The 24490-nt window shown below is 45.6% G+C and overlaps 1 protein-coding gene and 1 long non-coding RNA gene across 2 annotated transcripts in view; one reads left to right on the top strand and one right to left on the bottom strand.

Moving 5' to 3' along the window:
- Window positions 1–5319: 5319 nt before the first annotated feature.
- Window positions 5320–9255, bottom strand: LOC137426502 (mRNA decay activator protein ZFP36L2-A). The gene is made up of 2 exons (XM_068115087.2): window positions 9011–9255; window positions 5320–8842 (listed from the first exon to the last, which is right to left on the bottom strand). Exons 1-2 carry the CDS (start codon window positions 9062–9064, stop codon window positions 7862–7864), a joined length of 1035 nt encoding a protein of 344 aa, XP_067971188.1. The 5' UTR covers window positions 9065–9255; the 3' UTR covers window positions 5320–7861.
- A 146-nt stretch (window positions 9256–9401) lies between these two features.
- Window positions 9402–24490, top strand: part of LOC137426503 (uncharacterized) — a 35748-nt gene continuing 20659 nt past the window's right edge. Inside the window, exons 1-3 of the long non-coding RNA XR_010984328.2 lie at window positions 9402–9544; window positions 9742–9843; window positions 24244–24482. This is a non-coding gene — a long non-coding RNA (uncharacterized LOC137426503). The remainder of the gene's footprint in view (window positions 9545–9741; window positions 9844–24243; window positions 24483–24490) is intronic.

Here is a 24490-nt window from a genome sequence, read left to right on the forward strand (position 1 = left end):
CCTTTTACTGCACACAAAAAGTGTTACATGTATATTTACATCCAACTTTTACTGCACACCAAAAAGAGTTACAAGTATATTTACATCCAACTTTTACTGCACACAAAAAAGTGTTACATGTATATTTACATCCACCTTTTACTGCACACCAAAAAGTGTTACATGTATATTTACATCCAATTTTACTGCACACAAAAAAGTGTTACAAGTATATTTACATCCACCTTTTACTGCACACCAAAAAGTGTTACATGTATATTTACATCCAATTTTACTGCACACAAAAAAGTGTTACAAGTATATTTACATCCAACTTTTACTGCACACAAAAAAGTGTTACATGTATATTTACATCCAATTTTACTGCACACAAAAAAGTGTTACAAGTATATTTACATCCAACTTTTACTGCACACAAAAAAGTGTTACATGTATATTTACATCCACCTTTTACTGCACACAAAAAAGTGTTACATGTATATTTACATCCACCTTTTACTGCACACCAAAAAGTGTTACAAATATATACAGTGGGGAGAACAAGTATTTGATACACTGCCGATTTTGCAGGTTTTCCCACTTACAAAGCACGTCAAGGTCTGTAATTTTTATCATAGGTACACTTCAACTGTGGAAGACGGAATCTAAAACAAAAATCCTGAAAATCACATTGTATGATTTTTAAGTAATTAATTTGCATTTTATTGCATGAAATAAGTATTTGATACATCAGAAAAACAGAACTTAATATTTGGTACAGAAACCTTTGTTTGCAATTACAGAGATCAGACGTTTCCTGTAGTTCTTAACCAGGTTTGCACACACTGCAGCAGGGATTTTGGCCCACTCCTCCATACAGATCTTCACCAGATCCTTCAGGTTTCGGGGCTGTCGCTGCGCAACACAGACTTTCAGCTCCCTCCAAAGATGTTCTATTGGGTTCAGGTCTGGAGACTGGCTAGGCCACTCCAGGACCTTGAGATGCTTCGTACGGAGCCACTCCTTAGTTGCCCTGGCTGTGTGTTTCGGGTCGTTGTCATGCTGGAAGACCCAGCCACGCCCCATCTTCAATGCTCTTATTGAGGGAAGGAGATTGTTGGCCAAGATCTCGCGATACATGGCCCCATCCATCCTCCCCTCAATACGGTGCAGTCGTCCTGTCCCCTTTGCAGAAAAGCATCCCCAAAGAATGATGTTTCCACCTCCATGCTTCACGGTTGGGATGGTGTTCTTGGGGTTGTACTCATCCTTCTTCTTCCACCAAACACGGCGAGTGGAGTTTAAACCAAAAAGCTCTATTTTGGTCTCACCAGACCACATGACCTTCTCCCATTCCTCCTCTGGATCATCCAGATGGTCATTGGCAAACTTCAGACGGGCCTGGACATGCGCTGGCTTGAGCAGAGGGACCTTGCGTGCGCTGCAGGATTTTAATCCATGACGGCGTAGTGTGTTACTTATGGTTTTCTTTGATACTGTGGTCCCAGCTCTCTTCAGGTCATTGACCAGGTCCTGCCGTGTAGTTCTGGGCTGATCCCTCACCTTTCTCATGATCATTGAGGCTCCACGAGGTGAGATCTTGCATGGAGCCCCAGACCGAGGGAGATTGACTGTCATCTTGAACATCTTCCATTTTCTAATAATTGCGCCAACAGTTGTTGCCTTCTCACCAAGCTGCTTGCCTATTGTCCTGTAGCCCATCCCAGCCTTGTGCAAGTCTACAAATTTGTCCCTGATGTCCTTAGACAGCTCTCTGGTCTTGCCCATTGTGGAGAGGTTGGAGTCTGATTGATTGAGTGTGGACAGGTCTGGAGACGGCTTTGCGGTCGGTCTTTGCGGTCTTTGTGGTCGGAGACGGTCTGGAGACGTCTTTTATGCAGATAACGAGTTCAAACAGGTGCAGTTAATACAGGTAATGAGTGGAGAATGGGAGGGCTTCTTAAAGAAAAAACTAACAGGTCTGTGAGAGCCGGAATTCTTACTGGTTGGTAGGTGATCAAATACTTATTTCATGCAATAAAATGGAAATTAATTACTTAAAAATCATACAATGTGATTTTCAGGATTTTTGTTTTAGATTCCGTCTTCCACAGTTGAAGTGTACCTATGATAAAAATTACAGACCTTTACGTGCTTTGTAAGTGGGAAAACCTGCAAAATCGGCAGTGTATCAAATACTTGTTCTCCCCACTGTACACGTCCCACTTTTACTGTACACCACTGGGATAAAGTTGTGGAAAGGCACAGATCAGGGGATGGGTATAAAAATATTTCAAGGGCCTTGAATATCCCTTGGAGCACAGTCAAGACAATCATAAAAAAAGTGGAAGGTGTGTGGTACCATCAAGACCCTGCTTAGATCAGGCCGTCCATACAAACTGGATGACCAAGCAAGGAGGAGACTGATCAGAGAGGCCACCAAGAGGCCAATGGCAACTTTGAAAGAGCTACAGGGCTTTATGGCAAAGACTGGTCACTGTGTGCATGTGACAACAACATCCCAAGCACTCCACAAGTCTGGCCTATACGATAGGGTGGCAAGAAGGAAGCCATTACTCAAAAAAGCCCACCTTAAGTCTGGTTTGAGGTATGCCAAAAAAAAACACAACGGAGATTCTGAAGCCATGTGGCAAAAAGTTTCGTAGTCTGATGAAACCAAGATGGAACTTTTTGGACTAAATGCAAAACAACAAACAAAAACCCAACACAGCAATCACCCAAAGAACACCAACACACCATCAGACAAAGCCTACTGTGAAGCATGTCTTGTCTCCTCTTGTCTCCTGAAACCTCTCGTCTCCCGCTCCCTTCATTGCATGTTTTATGTGTCTGTGTATGTTTTCATGTTCAATGTGTTAGCTCTTACACGAGCCTCGATTCTGTATACAAAAAAAAACAAAGCATGGTGGTGGCAGCATCATGCTATGGGGATGTTTATCATGAACAAGAACTGGGGCACTTGTCAGGATAGAAGGGAAAATGGATGGAGCAAAATACAGAAAAATCATAGAGGAAAACCTGCTGCCCTCTGCAAGAAAGCTGAAATCGGGACGGAAGTTCACCCTTCAGCATGACAACAACCCAAAGCACACAGCCAAGGCTACACTGAAGTGGCTAAGTAACAAAAAGATAAATGTCCTTGAGTGGCCCAGTCAGAGCCCTGACCTAAATCCAATAGAAAATCCTTGACATGACTTGAAGATTACTGTCCATCAACACTCCCCACGCAACTTGACTGAGCTTGAACAGTTTTGTGCAGAAGAATGGGCAAATATTGGCCAATCCAGGTGTGCAAAGTTGGTAGAGACCTATTCCAACAGACTCACAGCAATCAAAGGTGCTTCCTCCAAATATTAACTGAGGGGAGTGGGGGGAGGGGAAGGACACTTATCCAACCAAGATATTCTAGTTTTGTACTTTTTCATTAATTTTCTGAAATTTGTAGAATTCGTTTTTCACTTGGAAGTTGTGGGTTAAGATGTGTAAATAAAGGTGGGAAAAAGTCTGATTTAATGGAACTTAATTCCAGGTTATAAGGCAACCAGAGGTGAAAATTTTGAAAGGGGGTGTAGACTTTCTATAGGCACTGCATATAGACATCCAACTTGCACAGTGTACACATTGTTCAACTTCCACAGTATACTAAAATGGTTACTAACGCATTATACAAGGTGTCCCAGAAAAGTCTGAACCACTCACATTTTAGGAAACTTTATAAATGTAAACGATGGAGTTTGGTGTTTCTCATTTTGCTCGTTTCTCTCTATCCAGAGGGAGATGATGAAATCATGACCACTTGCAATCCAAAGTAGAGTCGGTTGAAAAGAACCCCTCAGTTGTGGTTGTTTAGCACCGTTTCTGGCAGGAATGAATCAGCAGAAACAACAAGCGCAAGTTGCATTCGCTATATAAATTAGTTGTGGTCGTGACGGCTTTGGACACAGCTCGCCATTTCCACCAGGTGAACTTCGTGCCAAAACCTTGCGCTCCGAGAGGGGCAGTTGCACAACTCCGAAAAGGTCAGGACCCTACCTGAAAGTTGTGGCTAATACAACTCGACCAACACCTTGGAAAAATGAAGAAACTAGAACGGCACTCAGTAGTGGGCATACCTCCACCTGGTCGGCCATATCACTCAATGGTGAAGAATCACCGAAAAAATTAAACTAGCCGGATCCGAATCATCACCAAAATTTAATCGATTCTTCCTTGTCACACACTCAACCTGTCCACCAAGTTTCGGCCAAATCCGTCCATAACTTTTTGAGATATCCTGCTATGTATCGTTTTTGGTCCTATCTCCCAATGGTGAAGAACCACTTAAAAAATCAAATAATTCCCATATCCGAATCCATATTCAGATCTTCACCAAAATCGAATCGAATCGTCCGTGTCAGACACCCAACCTGTCCACCAAGTTTCGGCCAAGTCCGTCCATAACTTTTTGAGATATCCTGCTATGTATCGTTTTTGGTCCGATCTCCCAATGGTGAAGAACCACTTAAAGAATTAAATAATTCTCATATCCGAATCCATATTCAGATCTTCACCAAAATCGAATCAAATCGTCCGTGTCAGACACCCAACCTGTCCACCAAGTTTCGTCCAAATCCCTCCACAACTTTGAGATATCCTGCTATGTATCGTTTTTGGCCCTGTCTCCCAATGGTGAAGAATCACTTTAAAAATTCTAGTAGCCGGATCCGAATCCGGATCTTCACTAAAATCTAATCATTTGGTCCGTGTCACATACACTACATCTCTGCCAAATTTCGTCCGAACCCGTCTACAACCTTTTGAGATATTTGGTTCACAAACGGACAGACAGACACACAGACAGAGGTGAAAACATAACCTCCATCCACCTTTGGTGGCAGAGGTAACTAAGGATTTAATTGTTGAGAAGGTTGTGCATCTCTCCAAAATGTGACAAAATGCACTTAATGACTTTCCACCACACGAGGAAAGTTATGACGCAGCAAATGAACCTAAAATTTTTCAGCTCACATTGCGAGCCGAAGCCTGCACTTGATTCGTGCCTTTTATTCTTCATTTCATTCTTTTAAAATGTGTACGAGTTTCTATTTTAATAAATAAATTATTCAGTCATATATGGCGGTGCGACTCCACAAGAAGGTGGGAATAATTAATTGCAGGGGCTGTTGTGGTCGTGGTAGTAGTATAAACCGCCATGTGAGACGGTGTATATTTATACATTGTGGTTAAATTGTATCCTACATCAATGAGTCGTGTGTGGCTTGGCAAGAAAAAATAAAAATGGAAAGCTTGTGGAAGAACAAAAGGGAATGGAAACCTAAATCAGAACAAAGTTTTAATGTATTTTTAAACCAAGGACAGAGGCTAGATAAAAGAGAGAGAGAAAAAGAGGAAGATAAACGCAAAGCCAGACAAGCCAGCTCATCCATTGGTGCACAAAGCATGGAATTTTAACTTTTTTAAAGACACTGCAGGATCCACTCACCATGTTCTCTTAACCTCCTCATTAATATGACGCAATAGCTGCGGAGGAACCGAGAGAGATAGAGATTCGTGGGCCAATTCAAAAACACCCGGTCGAGTACAATCATTTTATACAGCAACGGAGGGGGTCAAAGGTCGCATGGAAAAAGTAAAAAAAAAAAAAAAAGAAGAAGAAGGAAACGCTTTAGACACATTTGCTGGAGCGTTGAGAGCAACAGCACAGCTGCAGCGCGTGGGTGTTTGAGGGGCGGGGCTTTGGGGGCGGGGAGGGGCTGTGCGAGACCAATGCCGAGACGCCCTATATGGTCAGCCTGCCGTGCCTGGCATGCACGTAGCCTCGTGTTTTCCAAGCAAATAACCATTATTTAAACGAGCACTCAAGTCCCCGAGATGCAGGCGTCAGCAGAAGCGCGGTGTTTGCGTTCCCCCGGTACGACTAAAGTCCGTTCTTTTCGAATTGCGTTTAAAAGTTGGATCGAAATCAACGTCGTGGATATGGCGTGACGGGAAGGTGTCCATCGCAATTCCCAGCCGTTTCATACTAAAGAAAACAGCACAAGCTGCAGAAGGGTGGATGGGAGGGGAGTGGGTAGGGGTGGGTGGTGCTGAGAGCCGGTCAGGCAGGACGTTTCAAGGACAAACACGAAAAGATCGGAACAAAGAAATGCTTGGACCTCCTGCAGAGGCAAGCTGCACCAGCTCTCACTTATAACGAGGCGAAAAGCGCACTGGAACGCAGCGAGGGAGGGTGGGGAAGGGGGTAAAGTGCACCGTCCCCCCGTATCACCCCCAAAAACGCTGAAATGAACTTCGTGCGGAAAGAAATACCAGCGGTGGAGGCGAGAGGGTTACAAAACGAAAACAGCTGCGCTCCAACGGGTCCAGCTCCAGGACAGGGGGCGGGGTCTCAACTCCACCACACGCCCCGCCCACTCCAGTGGGAGGGCTCATCGAAGCACCAAACCAAGTCGGCATAACAAATACAAAACGATGAACAAAACTTTTCTTGGAAAAAAAAAAAAAACTTTATTGGAAACAACTCCGATAAATAGAACTTGTACAACAACTGTAGTGAAATATGAAAACAAAATGCGAAACGAGCCCAACAATTCACAAAGCCCGGTTGCATAGAATAATTTAAAAAGGCTTTACATTGCTTACGTCTGGCGCCAAAGATCTAGTCCAGTGGTGGCCGCACTCACGTTTTGGAATGTACCGAAACGAGAACAAAAAAAAGAATAATTAAAAACAGAACTCGCTCAACATATTAGTGAAAGAGCTGCTAGGGGGAAAAAAAAAGAAAAAAAAAAGATTTTAAAATAAACAAAAAGGGACATTTGGCTTGGCGTGACAGGCCCGTGCGATTTCGCAACGTCGCACGCAACAAGACCACCGCGACGGGAGGGTTCGATGGTTCAGGCACTTCGGATATTTCGTAAACAAAGTTGTCACAATCTTTAAACTTCTCCAAAAAGTACGGAGGGAATTAAAACGATGCTGGGCTCCCCTCTTCTCAAATAGGAAGCTTGTTGGGACAAGAAGGGGGTGCGGGGGGGCAACGGTGGGGGGGGGGGCAAAGGACGGAAAACTGTATTCATAACTTAACATAAAAGAATAAACATCTGTAGGTTCAATAACCGATAAATACGAGGGGAAAAAAAAAGAAAAAAGAAAAAAAACATTAGCAAACTGAATACATGATAAATAAATAAGTTATTGTAAATACAAACGCTTCGACAAGCAAAACACGGAAGGAAAATAATAATAATAATGAATCATCCATAAATCAAAAGTTTAAACAATGCTTTTGTGGACCGTTAGTCCGCGATATTACAATCGAGTGCACTTTCAACTGGCGACCCTAAAAACAACAACAACAACAACAACAACCCAGCCCTCCCCACGAAGTTGTAACAAATTTCACACGTTAAGGCTTGAGGAGGGGCGACAAGACCCTCGTGGGCTCGTATCCGGGCGGACGGCGGCTCGGGAGGCCGCTCAATGCAAGGCACAACAGGGCGCTTTGTTCGATGGAACGATGGCACAGAACGCAGCAGCTACATTCAACGCATTGGCAGAGAAAAAACACGAATGCACTTTTAAAAACTTATATTATAATAATAATAATAATAATAATAACAATAATAATAATAATAATCACACTGTGCGAAGCTCCGGGCCACGTCAGCGCTTACGAGTTTGCGACGATCGGGGGAAAGGAACTTAAAAAGGAACATGGAGGGGGGTGGGGGCCGATTGTCCCCGTGATGGAATTCCGATCTTCGCAATGTTTATACAATTATAATAACGATAGTAAAATGAGAAGCGAAGACCCAGAAGTTTGCAGAGCGCGGGTGGGGCGGGCGCACGTGGTCCGGGTCTAGTCGTCCGACGTGGACAGTTGGCTGAAGATCGGGAGGCGTCGCGCGCTCGGGTCCATAACCGGGGACTCGCACTCGCTCGAGTTGCCCGAGGCGAGGTCCGCGTCCGAGGTCGACGGGCTCGGGCTGCGGCGCACCGCGTGCATCTTCAAGGGTCCGAAAATCATTTCTTGGCTGGAGAAGGTAAACGCGTTGTTGGCGAGGGACGCCGGGGAGGGCACCATCATGGGCGGCTCCTCCGAGAAGAACCCGGGCGGGGGCGACACCGACGCGGGTCGCTCGAGCAGGGGCGGCGAGTCGAGCGCCGGAGCCCCCATGCGACCCATGGACGCCGGGAAGCCCGCGAAGCTCACGCTGTGGCCGAGGCGGGGGCGGGAGGGCGCCGGGGCCGGCGAGCGCTTCTCGTCCGCGTTGTGGATGAAGTGACAACGAGGTCCGTACGGACAGAAGCCGATGGTGTGGAAGGTGCGGCACAGCTCGGTCTTGTACTTGGGGTGACGCACGAGACCGCGCAGCTCGTGCATCCCGTGCGCGAACTGACACTTGTCCCCGTACTTGCAGGCGCCGTTCTCCTGGAATGGCCGACACAGCTCGGTCTTGTAGCGGCTCGAGTTGGCGGCTTGTCCGCCAGGCACCGACGTCTTGACGCCCGAAGCGCCGCCGATCGACATGAAGCGCTCGCACGTCTCGCTGTACGAGCGGTCGCGGAAACACCGATGGTCGCCCCTGCTCGAGCCGGTGCCTTGCGGCGCCTGCTGTTGTTGCTGCTGCTGCTGCTGCTGAGGCGTCGAGCTCACCGAGGACGGAAAGGTGAGCGCCAGGGAGCTCAGGGCGCTGGCCTGGGCGGCGATTGCGGCGGCGATGGAGGCCGGAGACGAAGTCGAAGACCCGAAGAACGGAAGCATCGGCGGGCTGCGGCGGCCTAGCGGAGCGCCGACCGCCCTCTTGTCCGTAAACTCGAAGTCAAACTCGTTGTTGTTCTGCAAACAAGTGAAACGCAAAGTAAAGTCAGTTTATGCACGGTAAGTTAAGAGAAGTCCACTCCGAGCACGCAGCTTCGCTTCAAAACAAGATGGCGAACGTGCAAAAGCGCGCCAACTTCGCCAACACGACAAACGACAAACTCTCCGATCACAAAGCAAACTCACTTTGAAATAGAAGTTCTCAAGCTCCAAGAAAGGCGAAACGAGAGCAGCAGACATGGTGGCTTTAGTTATCGTCTCCTCCACGACAAAGACAACCAGAGGCTCGGATATAGTGTAAAGTGAGGGGGGGAAAATATATAAATTCGAATAGTGCAAAGTTTGCCTTCTTTTTTTTCCCCCTTTCTATAAAAACCGCGGAGCGCGCCAAATTCCCGCGCGCTGTATAGACCGGGCAAGGAGATCCGGCGACTTGCGAACGCCGAGCCGCCTCGGCCTTATATCGGGTTTGCGCGGGCGAGGGGCGTGGCTCGCAAACGAATCCACCAATCGGACGTGCGTTCGCGCCGATTCGATGAGGTCATGCTTTGGCCGTGCCCCGCCACTTCCGCTTTAGCGATCGTGATGACGTCACGGGCCCGTCGGGCGCGCTGCGTGAAGAGAAGGGGCTTTCCACACAACAATGCTGTGCACTTCATTCCGATTCCTTGATTTTAACCTCGTTAGCAGCATTTCCAGGATGCCACGCACGTCCTCACGGTAACTTTGACCGTTGCCTTCCCTTCCTGTCCGCTCGTCGTGTTTTGGGTTTTTATGTCCACATTTTCGGGGCACCAAGTTAAAAACGAATACATAATTCACAACTCGCTTTTATTTGTTGACGATTAGTCATTGAGTTATTTTAAATGAAGTCATTCGATTTGCTTGTCTTGTTTACATTCTTATGCCCATCGAAGGTCACGTGGCTTCAGGCGGGAGGCTGACAATGTCGTCGAACAACTGCTGAGGTGTTTTAATGACACTTTGACGACGAATTACATTCCCGTCCAACTCACGTGGTATGTATGGTGCGAGAAAAGGGGTATTGCACCTGTGTTCACACAATGGTGACTTGAGCCCCACAAATACCCCTCCACCTGTAACACTCATATACAATACATCCCCCCAAATACCCCACCTCACCTGTAACACTCATATACAATACATCCCCCCAAATACCACACCGCACCTGTAACATTAATAGACAATACATCCCCCCAAATACCACACCCCACCTGTAACATTCATATACAATACATCCCCCCAAATACCACACCCCACCTGTAACACTCGTATGCAATACATCCACCCAAATACCACATCCCACCTGTAACACTCGTATACAATACATCCCCCCAAATACCCCACCTCACCTGTAACATTCATAAACAATACATCCCCCCAAATACCCCACCTCACCTGTAACACTCATATACAATACATCCCCTCCAAATACCCCACCTCACCTGTAACACTCATATACAAAACATCCCCCTAAATACCCCACACCCACTACAACACACGTGTACAACACATCCTCCCAAATACCCCACCCGACTGTAACACTCATATACAATACATCCCCCCAAATACCCCATCTCACCTGTAACACTCATATGCAATACATCCCCCCAAATACCCCATCCCACCTGCAACACTCATATACAATACATCCCCACAAATACCCCATCCCACCTGTAACACTCATATACAATACATCCCCCTAAATACCCCACACCCACTACAACACACATGTACAACACATCCTCCCAAATACCCCACCCGACTGTAACACTCATATACAATACATCCCCCCAAATACCCCATCCCAACCTGTAACACTCACATGCAATACATCCCCCAAATACCCCATCTCACCTGTAACTCATATACAATACATCCCCCCAAATACCCCATCCCACCTGTAACACTCATATACAAAACATCCCCCTAAATACCCCACCCCACTACAACACTCATATACAATACATCCTCCCAAATACCCCACTCCACTGTAACACTCATATACAATACATCCCCCCAAATACCCCATCCCACCTGTAACACTCATATACAATACATCCCCCCAAATACCACACCCCACCTGTAACATTCATATACAATACATCCCCCCAAATACCCCACCCCACATGGAACACTCATATACAATACACCCCCCAAATACCCCACCCCACCTGGAACACTCATATACAATACATCCCCCCAAATATCCCCACCCCACCTGTAACATTCATATACAATACATCCCCCCAAATACCCCACCCCACCTGTAAAATTCATATACAATACATCCCCCCAAATACCCCACCCCACCTGGAACACTCATATACAATACATCCCCCCAAATACCACACCCCACCTGTAACATTCATATACAATACATCCCCCCAAATACCCCACCCCACCTGTAACACTCATATACAATACATCCCCCCAAATACCACACCCCACCTGTAACATTCATAAACAATACATCCCCCCAAATAACACACCCCACCTGTAACATTCATATACAATACATCCCCCCAAATACCACACCCCACCTGTAACATTCATATACAATACATCCCCACAAATACCCCACCCCACCTGTAACACTGGTATATAATACATCCCCCCAAGTACCACACCCCACCTGTAACATTCATATAAAATACATCCCCCCAAATACCACACCCCACCTGTAACATTCATATACAATACATCCACCCAAATACCACACCCCACCTGTAACATTCATATAAAATACATCCCCCCAAATACCACACCCCACCTGTAACATTCATATAAAATACATCCCCCCAAATACCACACCCCACCTGAAACACTCGTATGCAATACATCCACCCAAATACCGCATCCCACCTGTAACACTCGCATACATTACATCCCCCAAAATACCACACCCCACCTGGAACATTCATAAACAATACATCCACACAAATACAACTCCACCTGTAACACTCGTATACAATACATCCACCAAAATACTACATCCCACCTGTAACACTCGTATACAATACATCCCCCCAAATACCACACCCCACCTGTAACACTTGTATACAATACATCCCCCTAAATACCACACCCCACCTGTAACATTCATATGCAATACATCCCCCCAAATACCCCATCCCACCTGTAACGCTCATATACAATACATCCCCCTAAATACCCCACCCCACTGTGACACTCATATACAATACATCCCCCTAAATAACCCACCTCACCTGTAACACTCATATACAATACATCCCCCTAAATACCCCCACCCCACTGTAACACTCATATACAATACATCCCCCCAAATACCACCCCCCCCCCTGTAACGCTCATATACATTACATCCCCCCAAATACCCCACCCAACCTATAACACTCATATACAATACATCCCCCTAAATACCAGACCCCACCTGCAACATTCATATGCAATACATCCACCCAAATACCACACCCCACCTGTAACACTCGTATACAATACATCCCCCCAAATACCACATCCCACCTGTAACACTCGTAGACAATACATCCCCCCAAATACCCGACCTCACCTGTAACATTCATATACAATACATCCCCCCAAATACCCCACCTCACCTGTAACACACATATACAATACATCCCCTCCAAATACCCCACCTCACCTGTAACATGCATACACAATACATCCCCCCAAATACCCCACCTCACCTGTAACACTCATATACAATACATCCCCCTAAATACCCCCACCCCACTGTAACACTCATATACAAAACATCCTCCCAAATACCCCACCCCACTGTAACACTCATATACAATACATCCCCCTAAATACCCCACACCCACTACAACACACGTGTACAACAATCCTCCCAAATACCCCACCCGACTGTAACACTCATATACAATACATCCCCCCAAATACCCCATCCCACCTGTAACACTCATATACAAAACATCCCCCTAAATACCCCACACCAACTACAACACACGTGTACAACACATCCTCCCAAATACCCCACCCGACTGTAACACTCATATACAATACATCCCCCCAAATACCCCATCCCACCTGTAACACTCATATGCAATACATCCCCCCAAATACTCCATCCCACCGGTAACACTCATATACAATACATCCCCCCAAATACCCCACCTCACCTGTAACATTCATATACAATACATCCCCCTAAATACCCCACCCCACCTGTAACATTCATATACAATACATCCCCCTAAATACCCCACCTCACCTGTAACATTCATATACAATACATCCCCCTAAATACCCCACCCCACCTGTAACATTCATATACAATACATCCCCCCAAATACCCCCACCCCACTGTAACACACATATACAATACATCCCCCCAAATACCCCACCCCACTGTAACACTCATATACAATACATCCCCCCAAATACCCCACCCCACTGTAACACTCATATACAATACATCCCCCCAAAATCCCCCCACCTCACTGTAACACTCATATACAATACATCCCCCCAAATACCCCACCTCACTGTAACACTCATATACAATACATCCCCCAAAATACCCCACCCCACTGTAACACTCATATACAATACATCCCCCCAAATACCCCACCTCACCTGTAACATTCATATACAATACATCCCCCTAAATACCCCACCCCACTGTAACACTCATATACAATACATCCCCCCAAATACCCCACCCCACTGTAACACTCATATACAATACATCCCCCCAAATACCCCACCTCACCTGTAACATTCATATACAATACATCCCCCTAAATACCCCACCCCACCTGTAACACTCATATACAATACATCCCCCCAAATACCCCACCCCACTGTAACACTCATATACAATACATCCCCCCAAATACCCCACCTCACCTGTAACATTCATATACAATACATCCCCCTAAATACCCCACCCCACTGTAACACTCATATACAATACATCCCCCCAAATACCCCACCCCACCTGTAACATTCATATACAATACATCCCCCCAAATACCACACCCCACCTGTAACACTTGTATACAATACATCCCCCCAAATACCACACCCCACTGTAACACTCATATACAATACATCCCCCCAAATACCACACCCCACCTGTAACACTCATATACAATACATCCCCCTAAATACCCCACCCCACCTGTAACACTCATATACAATACATCCCCCCAAATACCACACCCCACCTGTAACACTCATATACAATACATCCCCCTAAATACCCCACCCCACCTGGAACACTCATATACAATACATCCCCCAAATACCCCACCCCACCTGTAACATTAATAGACAATACATTCCCCCAAATACCACACCCCACCTGAAACACTCGTATGCAATACATCCACCCAAATACCGCATCCCACCTGTAACACTCGCATACATTACATCCCCCAAAATACCACACCCCACCTGGAACATTCATAAACAATACATCCACACAAATACAACTCCACCTGTAACACTCGTATACAATACATCCACCAAAATACTACATCCCACCTGTAACACTCGTATACAATACATCCCCCCAAATACCACACCCCACCTGTAACACTTGTATACAATACATCCCCCTAAATACCACACCCCACCTGTAACATTCATATGCAATACATCCCCCCAAATACCCCATCCCACCTGTAACGCTCATATACAATACATCCCCCTAAATACCCCACCCCACTCTGACACTCATATACAATACATCCCCCTAAATAACCCACCTCACCTGTAACACTCATATACAATACATCCCCCTAAATACCCCCACCCCACTGTAACACTCATATACAATACATCCCCCCAAATACCACACCCCCCCCTGTAACGCTCATATACATTACATCCCCCCAAATACCCCACCCCATCTATAACACTCATATACAATACATCCCCCTAAATACCAGACCCCACCTGCAACATTCATATGCAATACATCCACCCAAATACCACACCCCACCTGTAACACTCGTATACAATACATCCCCCCAAATACCACATCCCACCTGTAACACTCGTATACAATACATCCCCCCAAATACCCGACCTCACCTGTAACATTCATATACAATACATCCCCCCAAATACCCCACCTCACCTGTAACACTCATATACAATACATCCCCTCCAAATACCCCACCTCACCTGTAACATGCATACACAATACATCCCCCCAAATACCCCACCTCACCTGTAACACTCATATACAATACATCCTCCTAAATACCCCCACCCCACTGTAACACTCATATACAAAACATCCTCCCAAATACCCCACCCCACTGTAACACTCATATACAATACATCCCCCTAAATACCCCACACCCACTACAACACACGTGTACAACAATCCTCCCAAATACCCCACCCGACTGTAACACTCATATACAATACATCCCCCCAAATACCCCATCCCACCTGTAACACTTATATACAAAACATCCCCCTAAATACCCCACACCAACTACAACACACGTGTACAACACATCCTCCCAAATACCCCACCCGACTGTAACACTCATATACAATACATCCCCCCAAATACCCCATCCCACCTGTAACACTCATATGCAATACATCCCCCCAAATACCCCATCCCACCGGTAACACTCATATACAATACATCCCCCCAAATACCCCACCTCACCTGTAACATTCATATACAATACATCCCCCTAAATACCCCACCCCACCTGTAACATTCATATACAATACATCCCCCTAAATACCCCACCTCACCTGTAACATTCATATACAATACATCCCCCTAAATACCCCACCCCACCTGTAACATTCATATACAATAAATACCCCCACCCCACTGTAACACACATATACAATACATCCCCCCAAATACCCCCACCCCACTGTAACACTCATATACAATACATCCCCCCAAATACCCCACCCCACTGTAACACTCATATACAATACATCCCCCCAAATACCCCACCCCACTGTAACACTCATATACAATACATCCCCCCAAATACCCCCACCTCACTGTAACACTCATATACACTACATCCCCCCAAATACCCCACCTCACTGTAACACTCATAATACAATACATCCCCCCAAATACCCCACCTCACTGTAACACTCATAATACAATACATCCCCCCAAATACCCCACCTCACCTGTAACATTCATATACAATACATCCCCCTAAATACCCCACCCCACCTGTAACACTCATATACAATACATCCCCCCAAATACCACACCCCACCTGTAACACTTGTATACAATACATCCCCCCAAATACCACACCCCACTGTAACACTCATACACAATACATCCCCCCAAATACCCCCACCTCACTGTAACACTCATATACACTACATCCCCCCAAATACCCCACCTCACTGTAACACTCATAATACAATACATCCCCCCAAATACCCCACCTCACTGTAACACTCATAATACAATACATCCCCCCAAATACCCCACCTCACCTGTAACATTCATATACAATACATCCCCCTAAATACCCCACCCCACCTGTAACACTCATATACAATACATGCCCCCAAATACCACACCCCACCTGTAACACTTGTATACAATACATCCCCCCAAATACCACACCCCACTGTAACACTCATACACAATACATCCCCCCAAATACCACACCCCACCTGTAACACTCATATACAATACATCCCCCTAAATACCCCACCCCACCTGTAACACTCATATACAATACATCCCCCCAAATACCACACCCCACCTGTAACACTCATATACAATACATCCCCCTAAATACCCCACCCCACCTGTAACACTCATATACAATACATCCCCCAAATACCCCACCCCACCTGTAACATTAATAGACAATACATTCCCCCAAATACCACACCCCACCTGTAACATTCATATACAATACATCCCCCTAAATACCCCACCCCACTGTAACACTCATATACAATACATCCCCCTAAATACCCCACCTCACCTGTAACACTCATATACAATACATCCCCCTAAATACCCCCACCCCACCTGTAACACTCATATACAATACATCCCCCTAAATACCCCACCCCACTGTAACACTCATATACAATACATCCCCCTAAATACCCCACCTCACCTGTAACACTCATATACAATACATCCCCCTAAATACCCCACCCCACCTGTAACATTCATATACAATACATCCCCCTAAATACCCCACCCCACTGTAACACTCACATACAATACATCTCCCCAAATACCCCACCTCACCTGTAACACTCATATACAATACATCCCCCCAAATACCCCACCTCACCTGTAACACTCATATACAATACATCCCCCTAAATACCCCAGCCCACTTTAACACTCGTATACAATACATCCCCCCAAATACCACACCCCACCTGTAACATTAATAGACAATACATCCCCCCAAATACCACACCCCACCTGTAACACTCGTATACAATACATCCCCCCAAATACCCCACCTCACCTTTAACATTCATATACAATACATCCCCCCAAATACCACACCCCACCTGAAACACTCGTATGCAATACATTCACCCAAATACCGCATCCCACCTGTAACACTCGCATACATTACATCCCCCAAAATACCACACCCCACCTGGAACATTCATAAACAATACATCCACCCAAATACAACTCCACCTGTAACACTCGTATACAATACATCCACCAAAATACTACATCCCACCTGTAACACTCGTATACAATACATCCCCCCAAATACCCCACCCCACCTGTAACACTTGCATGCAATACATCCCCCTAAATACCACACCCCACCTGTAACATTCATATGCAATACATCCCCCCAAATACCCCATCCCACCTGTAACACTCAAATACAATACATCCCCCTAAATACCCCCACACCACTGTAACACTCATATACAAAACATCCTCCCAAATACCCCACCCCACTGTAACACTCATAAACAATACATCCCGCCAAATACCCCACCTCATCTGTAACACTCGTATACAATACATCCCCCAAATACCACATCCCACCTGTAACACTCGTATGCAATACATCCCCCCAAATACCACACCCCACCTGTAACACTCATATACAATACATCCCCCTAAATACCACACCCCACCTGTAACACTCATATACAATACATCCCCCCAAATACCCCACCTCACCTGTAACATTCGTATACAATACATCCCCCAAGTACCACATCCCACCTGTAACACTCGTATACAATACATCCCCCCAAATACCACACCCCACCTGTAACACTCATATACAATACATCCCCCCAAATACCACCTCCCACCTGTAACACTCATATACAATACATCCCCCCAAATACCACACCCCCCCTGTAACGCTCATATACATTACATCCCCCCAAATACCCCACCCCACCTATAACACTCATATACAATACATCCCCCTAAATATCAGACCCCACCTGCAACATTCATATGCAATACATCCACCCAAATACCACACCCCACCTGTAACACTCATATACAATACATCCACCAAAATACTACATCCCACCTGTAACACTCGTATACAATACATCCCCCCAAATACCCCACCTCACCTGTAACACTCGTATACAATACATCCCCACAAATACCACATCCCACCTGTAACACTCATATACAATACATCCCCCCAAATACCACACCCCACCTGTAACGCTCATATACATTACATCCCCCCAAATACGCCACCCCACCTATAACACTCATATACAATACATCCCCCTAAATACCCCACCTCACCTGTAACACTCATATACAATACATCCCCACAAATACCACACCCCACCTGTAACACTCATATACAATACATCCCCCCAAATACCACACCTGTAACGCTCATATACAATACATCCCCCCAAATACCACACCCCACCTGTAACACTCATATACAATACATCCCCACAAATACCACACCCCACCTGTAACGCTCATATACAATACATCCCCACAAATACCACACCCCACCTGTAACATTCATATATAATACATCCCCCCAAATACCACACCCCACCTGTAACGCTCATATACATTACATCCCCCCAAATACGCCACCCCACCTATAACACTCATATACAATACATCCCCCTAAATACAACACCCTACCTGCAACACTCATATACAATACATCCCCCCAAATACCACATCCCACCTTTAACACTCATATACAATACATCCCCCCAAGTATCCCATCTCACCTGTAACACTCATATACAATACATCCTCCACAAATACCACACCCCACCTGTAACACTCATATACAATACATCCACACAAATACCACACCCCACCTGTAACACTCATATGCAATACATCACCACAAATACCACACGCCACCTGTAACACATATACAATACATCCCCCCAAGTACCCCACCTCACCTGTAACACTCATATACAATACATCCCCACAAATACCACACCCCACCTGTAACACTCATATACAATACATCCCCCCAAATACCACACCTGTAACGCTCATATACAATACATCCCCACAAATACCACACCCCACCTGTAACACTCATATACAATACATCCCCCCAAATACCACACCCCACCTGTAACACTCATATACAATACATCCCCCCAAATACCACACCCCACCTGTAACACTCATATACAATACATCCCCCCAAATACCACACCCCACCTGTAACGCTCATATACAATACATCCCCACAAATACCACACCCCACCTGTAACACTCATATACAATACATCCCCCCAAATACCACACCCCACCTGTAACACTCATATACAATACATCCCCACAAATACCACACCCCACCTGTAACACTCATATACAATACATCCCCACAAATACCACACCCCACCTGTAACACTCATATACAATACATCCACACAAATACCACACCCCACCTGTAACACTCATATACAATACATCCCCCCAAATACCACACCCCACCTGTAACGCTCATATACATTACATACCCCCAAGTACCCCACCCCACCTGGTAACGCTCATGTACAATACATCCCCCCAAATACTCCACCCCACCTATAACACTCATATACAATACATCCACACAAATATCACACCCCACCTGTAACACTCATATGCAATACATCCCCACAAATACCCCACCTGACCTGTAACAGTCATATACAATACATCCCACCTGTAATCTAATGGGGGAAATCTGAAATGTCTTGAAAGTATTTAACTCCTGTGCTATGACATTCCATATTGAGCTCAGGTGCATCACATTTCCTTTGATCATCCTTGAGATGTCTCCACAACGTGATTGGAGTCCTCCTGTGACCAAGTCAATTGATTGGACATGATTTGGAAAGAAACACACCTTTCTGTATAAGGTCCCACAGTAGACAGTGAATGTCAGAGCGGAAACTCCACCATTCAAGTCCAAGGAACTGTTTGTAGAAATCCTGGATATAATTGTGAGGAGGCATAGATCTGGGGAAGGGTGTAAAACAATTTCTGGTGTGTTGAAAGTTCCCAAGAACGCAGTGAGCTCCATCATAAGAAATCCTTCCTTTGAAGTTCCTTCCTTGGCACACCTGAGCTCCTCACCACGTACAAGGCTTTCATCCGCAGTTCAATGGAATATTGTTCCCCCCTCTGGGCCGGTGCTCCTGCCTCACACCTCACACGCTGTTGAAACCAAAGCTTTCAGAATCATTGGAATCTCCCACGATGAAGCTGATTCTGAGGGCCTTTCACTCACTCACCACAGGCAGGTTGGTGGTCTTTCTGTCTTCTACCGACTCCACTCCCGCCTTGCTCCCCCAGCTCTCTCTGTGCTCTGTTCCCCAAATATTCCTCCAGGTCGCACAAGATCTGCCAGCAACCCTGTTATGGTGAAACTGCCAAAATCAAGACTCTCTGCTCACCTTCACTCTTTCATTCCCCTTTTCTCCTGCCTCTGGAACAAACTCCTTCACTCTCTTCAATCCCACTCCTCCCTCCAGGTCGTTAAAACAGCTGTTCACCACCATCTCTTATCTTCCCCCATCTAAAATCTTGATCTTTTCTACCCCCATTAATTCACCCCAGATCCACTTTTTTGAAGTACCGACTTCTTTCCTGGAAGTTCTAGCAGAGTCCATGTGTTTTATACCTCCCCCACCCCATTTCCCCCCCCCCCCCCACCTTCCCACACCTCCTCCCCCCAAGCCCTCTCCCTCTCACAGATCTACTGATGTCCTTGTTCTCTACTGTTGTGCTTGTGTGCTTCCCTCTCTCTCCCCATCTTGTCTCCCGCTCCCTTTATTGTATGTTTTTTATGGGTCCGTTTTTTTTTTTTGTCATTAATGTTAGCTCTTACACGAGCCTCGATCTTGTATACAAAAAATAAAAATAACAAAATGGAAAGAATATGGAACTTACGAGACTACCTATAACTGGGCGTCCAACCAAAATGAGCAACTGGGCAACAAGGATCTTGATCAGGGAGGTGAAGAAGAACCCAATGACCACTGACAGAACATAGTTCCTTGGCCGAGATGGGAGAACCTGCCGGAAGGACAACTGTCTCCATAGCCCTTCACAAATCTAGGCTTTGTAGGAGAGTGTCCCGACGGAAGACTCTCCTGAGAAAAGGGCACATGACAGCACACTTGGAATTTGCAAAAAGGCATGCGAAAGACTGACTGAGGGCTTGAGGCAAAATATGCTGTGGTCTGGTGAGACGAAAATTGAATTCTTTGACCTGAATGCAAAGCATTACGTCTGGCGGAAACTGAGCACAGCTCATCACCCATCTAACACCTTCCCCACCGTAAAGTATGGTGGTGGCAGCATCATGCTATGGGGATGCTTTTCAGTGGCAGGGACTAGGCGACTTGTAAGGATAGAGGGAACAATGAATGGAGCCATATCCTTGAGGATAACCTGATTCAGAGTGCAAAAGATCTTGGACTGCAGTGAAGATTTATGTTCCAACAGGACAATGACCCCAAGCATAGAGTGACAGCAACATTGGAATTGCTTCAGAACAATAATTTGAAAGTCCTTGAGTGGCCCAGCCAAAGCCCAGACTTGAATCCCATTGAGAATCTGTGGAAAGACTTTAAGATTGCTGTTCACCGACAGTCCCCATCCAACCTGACAGAGCTTGAGCAAATCTGCAAGGAAGAATGGGAGAAACTCCCCAAATCCGGATGTGCAAAGCTGATACAGACATACAGACATATCCAAGAAGACTCGTAGCTGTAGTCGCAGCCAAAGGCGCTTCTATGGAGTATTGACTCAGGGACTTGAATGCTTATATAAATTAGATATTTCTGTGTTTCATTTTAGATTATTTTTAAAAGTGTGTAAAAACAATAATCCACTTTTACATTATGGCGTATTATGTGTAGATTGGCAACAAAAACCTCAGTTAATCCATTTTTAATTCAGGCTGTATATATACAGACTTGGCATTTAATATGGAATATTTTTTTTGTGGGGGTGAACTTCCTTTTCAAGATGTCTTAGAACCAAAAGTTCATTGGAATTATGTTGAAATTATTCTAGATTTTGTTAATGTGACCTTTAAAAGAAACAATAACCACATTTGAAATTTCGAAACAAATAAATTGATCCTTTAAAGTGATGTAAACTGATATCGAACTCAATTCATGGACAGTACTGTGTTAAACTTCTGTACGTTTTCCAGAAGTATCTCTTTATTTTGCACATTAGCCAAAAAATTTTAAACAAAAACAAAAGTTAAATTACGACTGGGATTACGGACAGTAAAATTACAGTTCAGTACTTCGTGTAACCCCCACGAGCATTCAGGAGAGCACGTACACCTTGAGGCATGCTGTTCACAAGATTTGCCAAGGTTTGGACAGGAATCGCTTGCCATGCAGTGACAATAGCCTGCTGCAATTCACGCACAGAGGTCGGCTGCTGGCCAAGTTGTCGATTTGACGCGTTAATTCTGCCCACAAGTTCTCTCTCGGATTCATATCCGGGGACATGGCAGGCCACTCCATATGCTCTACACCACGGTCAGCAAGAAAGTGTTGGATCATGCGAGCACGATGAGGCCGTGCATTGTCATCTTGGAAGACAAAGTTTCCTCGAAAGGCTGCACGAGCAAATGGAAGCAATGTTTCTTCCAGAATGGCCCTGTACTTGAACTGGTTCAGGTTTCCATTCAGAACAACCAGGTCAGTTTTGCCCCCTGCATGAAAAGCAGCCCAAACGGTCACCCCACCACCTCCAGCTTGGACCCTTGGCACTATACAATCTTTGTTGTAGGCTTCATGCACTTGTCTGCGCACTCGGACGCGGCCAACTTGACGATAGACCAGAAATCTAGACTCATCACTGAAGATCACGTGATTCCAGTGTCCTGGCTGCCATTGACGGTGCTCTCTGGCCCACTGCAATCGGCGCTGGCGGTGTTGTCTGGTCAGGCGTGGCTTTCTCAGGGGACGCCTGGAACGATAGCCTGCTTGAACCAGTCGTTGGTTGACTAGCCTTCTAGATACAGGCACATTTGTCAGTTGCTGCCACTCAGCCCTAAGCCGATTAGCTGACTTGGTACGGCCATTGCGGACTAACCGGTGCAGCTGGCGATCATCCCTCCTTGTGGTTCTGCGGGGACGTCCTGGCCTCGGTACTGGAGTAGGGACACCCCTCTGAGCATTTCGTTTCAGGATCTTTGACACCTGACCTTGAGTGATGCCATACTGCCGAGCAATAGCACGCTGTTTCATGCCGTAATTTCGTAAAGCCACCACTCCATGACAAACAGCATTGTCGAGTTGACGGACCATCTCCAGAGGAAGCGGCAATAACTTTTGGAGACGTGCAGCAGTTGTTTTCCACTAATACAGAACGCAACAACCCTTGTATACCCGACTGTGAAGCCAATCATCAAATGCACCTGTCCGTACATTTTGCCACGCCACCTGTGATATAATCCTGTTGTTGACTTCTTGCTGCGACAGACAATCAGTGACATGGTTCTTTTAACAAAGAAATCACCAAAGTGTAAAAGAAACTCACCAGATTGATATACTGAGTTAAGAAAGTAAACCCAAGTCAAGAAAAAAAAAAATTCCATATTAAATGCCAAGTCTGTATATATACTGTATATATATATATTTTTTTTTTTTTAAAGTATCCATACTATATATGTATATATAATACATCTCCTGGCTCCCTTACTTTCCTCCCCTACTATATGTAGATGTCCTTTGTACTCGACTATGAACTATCATTAAAGCCTTATTAATGATTAAATTTGAGCGTTCACATTATGCAGTACGTATGTCACTTATTAAAAAGTAATCTTTTTGTACTATCTTTTGCGTGGGTTTAGCTTGGTATATTTTCATCAATAATGAAATAGAGGGAGAACATAACATTGACCTTTCCTCCACTTCAGATTGGTTTATATAAACCATCGGTACAGCGCTGGGATGGCACGCAGGGCGTGACGTCACTGCATGAAGTTTTGGGTGCGGAGTTTGCTTTCTTTTTTGCTGAGTTCGGCACGAGGCGGTTCTGCATCAACGGCAGACAAATGGATGGCGGACACGGTGGGGAGCGCATGGTTGTAATTCCAGCCTTTGTGGCGAAACGAAAGAACGAAAAGCGTGACACACCGTGTGGGTCGACTTGCCCGTGAGTAC

This window comes from Myxine glutinosa, chromosome 5, assembly GCF_964187855.1.
Source record: "Myxine glutinosa chromosome 5, kmMyxGlut1.1, whole genome shotgun sequence".
In the NCBI taxonomy this organism is placed as follows: Eukaryota; Metazoa; Chordata; class Myxini; order Myxiniformes; family Myxinidae; genus Myxine; species Myxine glutinosa.

What these genes read in the sequence shown, in the direction of transcription:
- LOC137426502 (XM_068115087.2), bottom strand. Translation starts at nt 9,064, where the DNA reads ATGTCTGCTGCTCTCGTTTCGCCTTTCTTGGAGCTTGAGAACTTCTAT. An exon ending in TTGAGAACTTCTATTTCAAA is followed by an intron (nt 8,843 to 9,010) that starts GTGAGTTTGCTT and finishes ACTTGTTTGCAG; the next exon opens with AACAACAACGAGTTTGACTT.